This window comes from Morone saxatilis, unplaced genomic scaffold (genome assembly GCF_004916995.1).
Source record: "Morone saxatilis isolate NCDOM2014 unplaced genomic scaffold, NCSU_SB_2.0 Contig23, whole genome shotgun sequence".
NCBI lineage: Eukaryota > Metazoa > Chordata > Actinopteri > Moronidae > Morone > Morone saxatilis.
In genome coordinates, this window is record NW_023339796.1 from 19,112,787 (window position 1) to 19,114,983 (window position 2,197).

At 41.3% G+C, this 2,197-nt stretch overlaps 1 protein-coding gene across 1 annotated transcript in view; it reads right to left on the reverse strand.

Moving 5' to 3' along the window:
• Nucleotides 1–373: 373 nt before the first annotated feature.
• The window catches only part of LOC118334959 (cysteine/serine-rich nuclear protein 1-like), a 6,895-nt gene continuing 5,071 nt past the window's right edge, over nucleotides 374–2,197 (reverse strand). Inside the window, exon 5 of the mRNA XM_035671066.1 lies at nucleotides 374–2,048. Coding sequence (XP_035526959.1) covers nucleotides 1,113–2,048 — 936 coding nt within the window. The 3' untranslated portion in view covers nucleotides 374–1,112. The remainder of the gene's footprint in view (nucleotides 2,049–2,197) is intronic.

Genomic DNA, 2,197 nt, shown 5'->3' on the forward strand with positions numbered 1-2,197 from the left:
TATTATTATTATTATAAAATGGTAAAATCTGTAATTTTATGATAGCGCATGTAATAACATAATGGTGATGCTTAAACGTAATAATATTAGTGGTAGCACATTCAAAACAACCAATAGAGCCTTTTACCAGCAGATCTTGTTATCAATGACATTAATTAAGGTTCTGTTCCAGTTAGTGTAGCAGAGCCTTTCCAGTGAGTCACAATAACTGCACCCTGACTCTGCACCTGAATGCAATGTATCATTAGTAACACCTAGTATACCCTACTACTTCATGTCAAAATGGCTGCTGTGAAAAAGGTCTTGGTTTCTTCATATGTACAGGGGATGAAAAGAAAAATACAACTGAATAAATACATTTCAAATCAGTGAATAAATAAATAAAAATGTTTTATTTTATTACTCCAGTACAGAAATATTAAAAACATATTGTTAAGCATATATGAGATAATTCACAAATAACCAGGCAGTTATTTAAAATAAAAATAAAAATCACAACCTGGAGTGTTATTTATCCATTACTGCATGTGTCAAAGTGGATTGTCCTTCTTATACCATGGCCAGCTGCCGGCAAAATATGGATATTTTTGTTGATATCAGGAGCAATACTTTTTTTTAAATGGGAACTCTTTATTGCCACTACCGTTGTGACCTTTGTAATAAATATAACTTTACACAACTACTCCAAAAATAGGAGAAATTGTTGTTTGACAGGCATTCCAGTATGGGTTTCAACTTGCAATGAGCAAAGAAGAGGCTGCTGCATCAGAGCTGAGCTGAAAATAAAACATCCAAATATTCTCTGTGGCCATGGTAGCAAAAGATATTAAATAACATGTCAGACATTATATAGATTCAGAAAAAAAAAACAGGCATAATATATTAATTACTGAACTGTGGTCTTTATACAAAGGCAAAATTATTTTTAGGCAATAGAAAAAATATCCAGCAAGAAAAAAATATTTTATCAATTATTTTTTGTACAGTGAAATATTCTTACAAATACATAAAAGCAGTGCTTCACACATTAAATTCTCTTACACAGTTTCTTGTTATCTCACTAGAATTCCTTGAATCAGCTAGAAAATCTGAGTATCACTGACTGCATAACCCTACTCCGCGCTCGGTTCAGTCAGGCCGATCAGAGACTCCAGGAGGTAGGTGCTCGACTCGTAAGGTGGCAGATTGACAGAGCTGAAGAGCTGGAGTTGGCAAAAGCTGTCTGAGTGTCTTTGTAGTTTGAAAGAGCTGTGCAGAGGTCCGGAGGTGTAGTCAATGTCGAAGAACTCAAGGTCGGAGTCCGAGGAGAGACTCAGGTCCATGTACCTTCCTAAGGAATAGTCCACAGTGGGGGAGGGAGTGTTGGGAAAGCCCTCAAGAGAGTCGTCATCAAAAAGGTCTCTGGCTTGGTTTGCATTCTCATCGAGGTAATCTGTCAGCGAGGTCCTGCTCATATTGTCTGTGAATGTGTCGGCTGTCAGTGGCCCTGTACTGTCAGTAGGTGTGCTGCTGTGCTGCGTCAGTGGTTCTCCTGTGTGCCTCAGCTGGCTGCACGTAGAGTAGTCATTATTGTCACAGATGCTGAGGGCACGTGACAACCCTCCATCAGCTTCAGGCAGACTCTGACTCCCATTAAGGCTTCCTCCTGCTTCACAGTCAGAGGAGGAGCATGAGGACTCAGTCATGTCGCTGCTGCAGCTGTTCTCCTCCACTACCAACCGCTCTGGGATGAAATGAAAGGAAGGGGTGGTGGGCATGGTGAGAGGAAGACCATCTTCCTCTATGGTGAACCCAAAGGGGCAGCTCTTGTCCTGCGCACTCTGCACTGTGTTGGCCTCATCCTGGTCCACGTATTCTTGAAGGTCCTCTGGAAGTCCTGTCTGGTCCTCGTGGCTCAGTGTTTCATCCTGCAGTCGCCTCTCCAGTTCGAGTCTCATGGCGGTGTGGATGTAATGAGTCTGCACACGTCTGGAGTTGAACTCGATGCGCCCCTGAGTGTTTCCACAGCCGTCCTTAGTGCAGCCACATGGGAAGTTGAGGCGGTCCACCTGTGTGTGAGAGACAGCAGACAGTGAAAATCAGAACTCAAACACAATACAATCACTGTGCAGGTAACATTTTAATTTCTTAATGGTTTCTGGCTGATAAATCAAAAGGTAGTTTGCAAGATTCCAATAAAATTCCTTATTTGTTTACA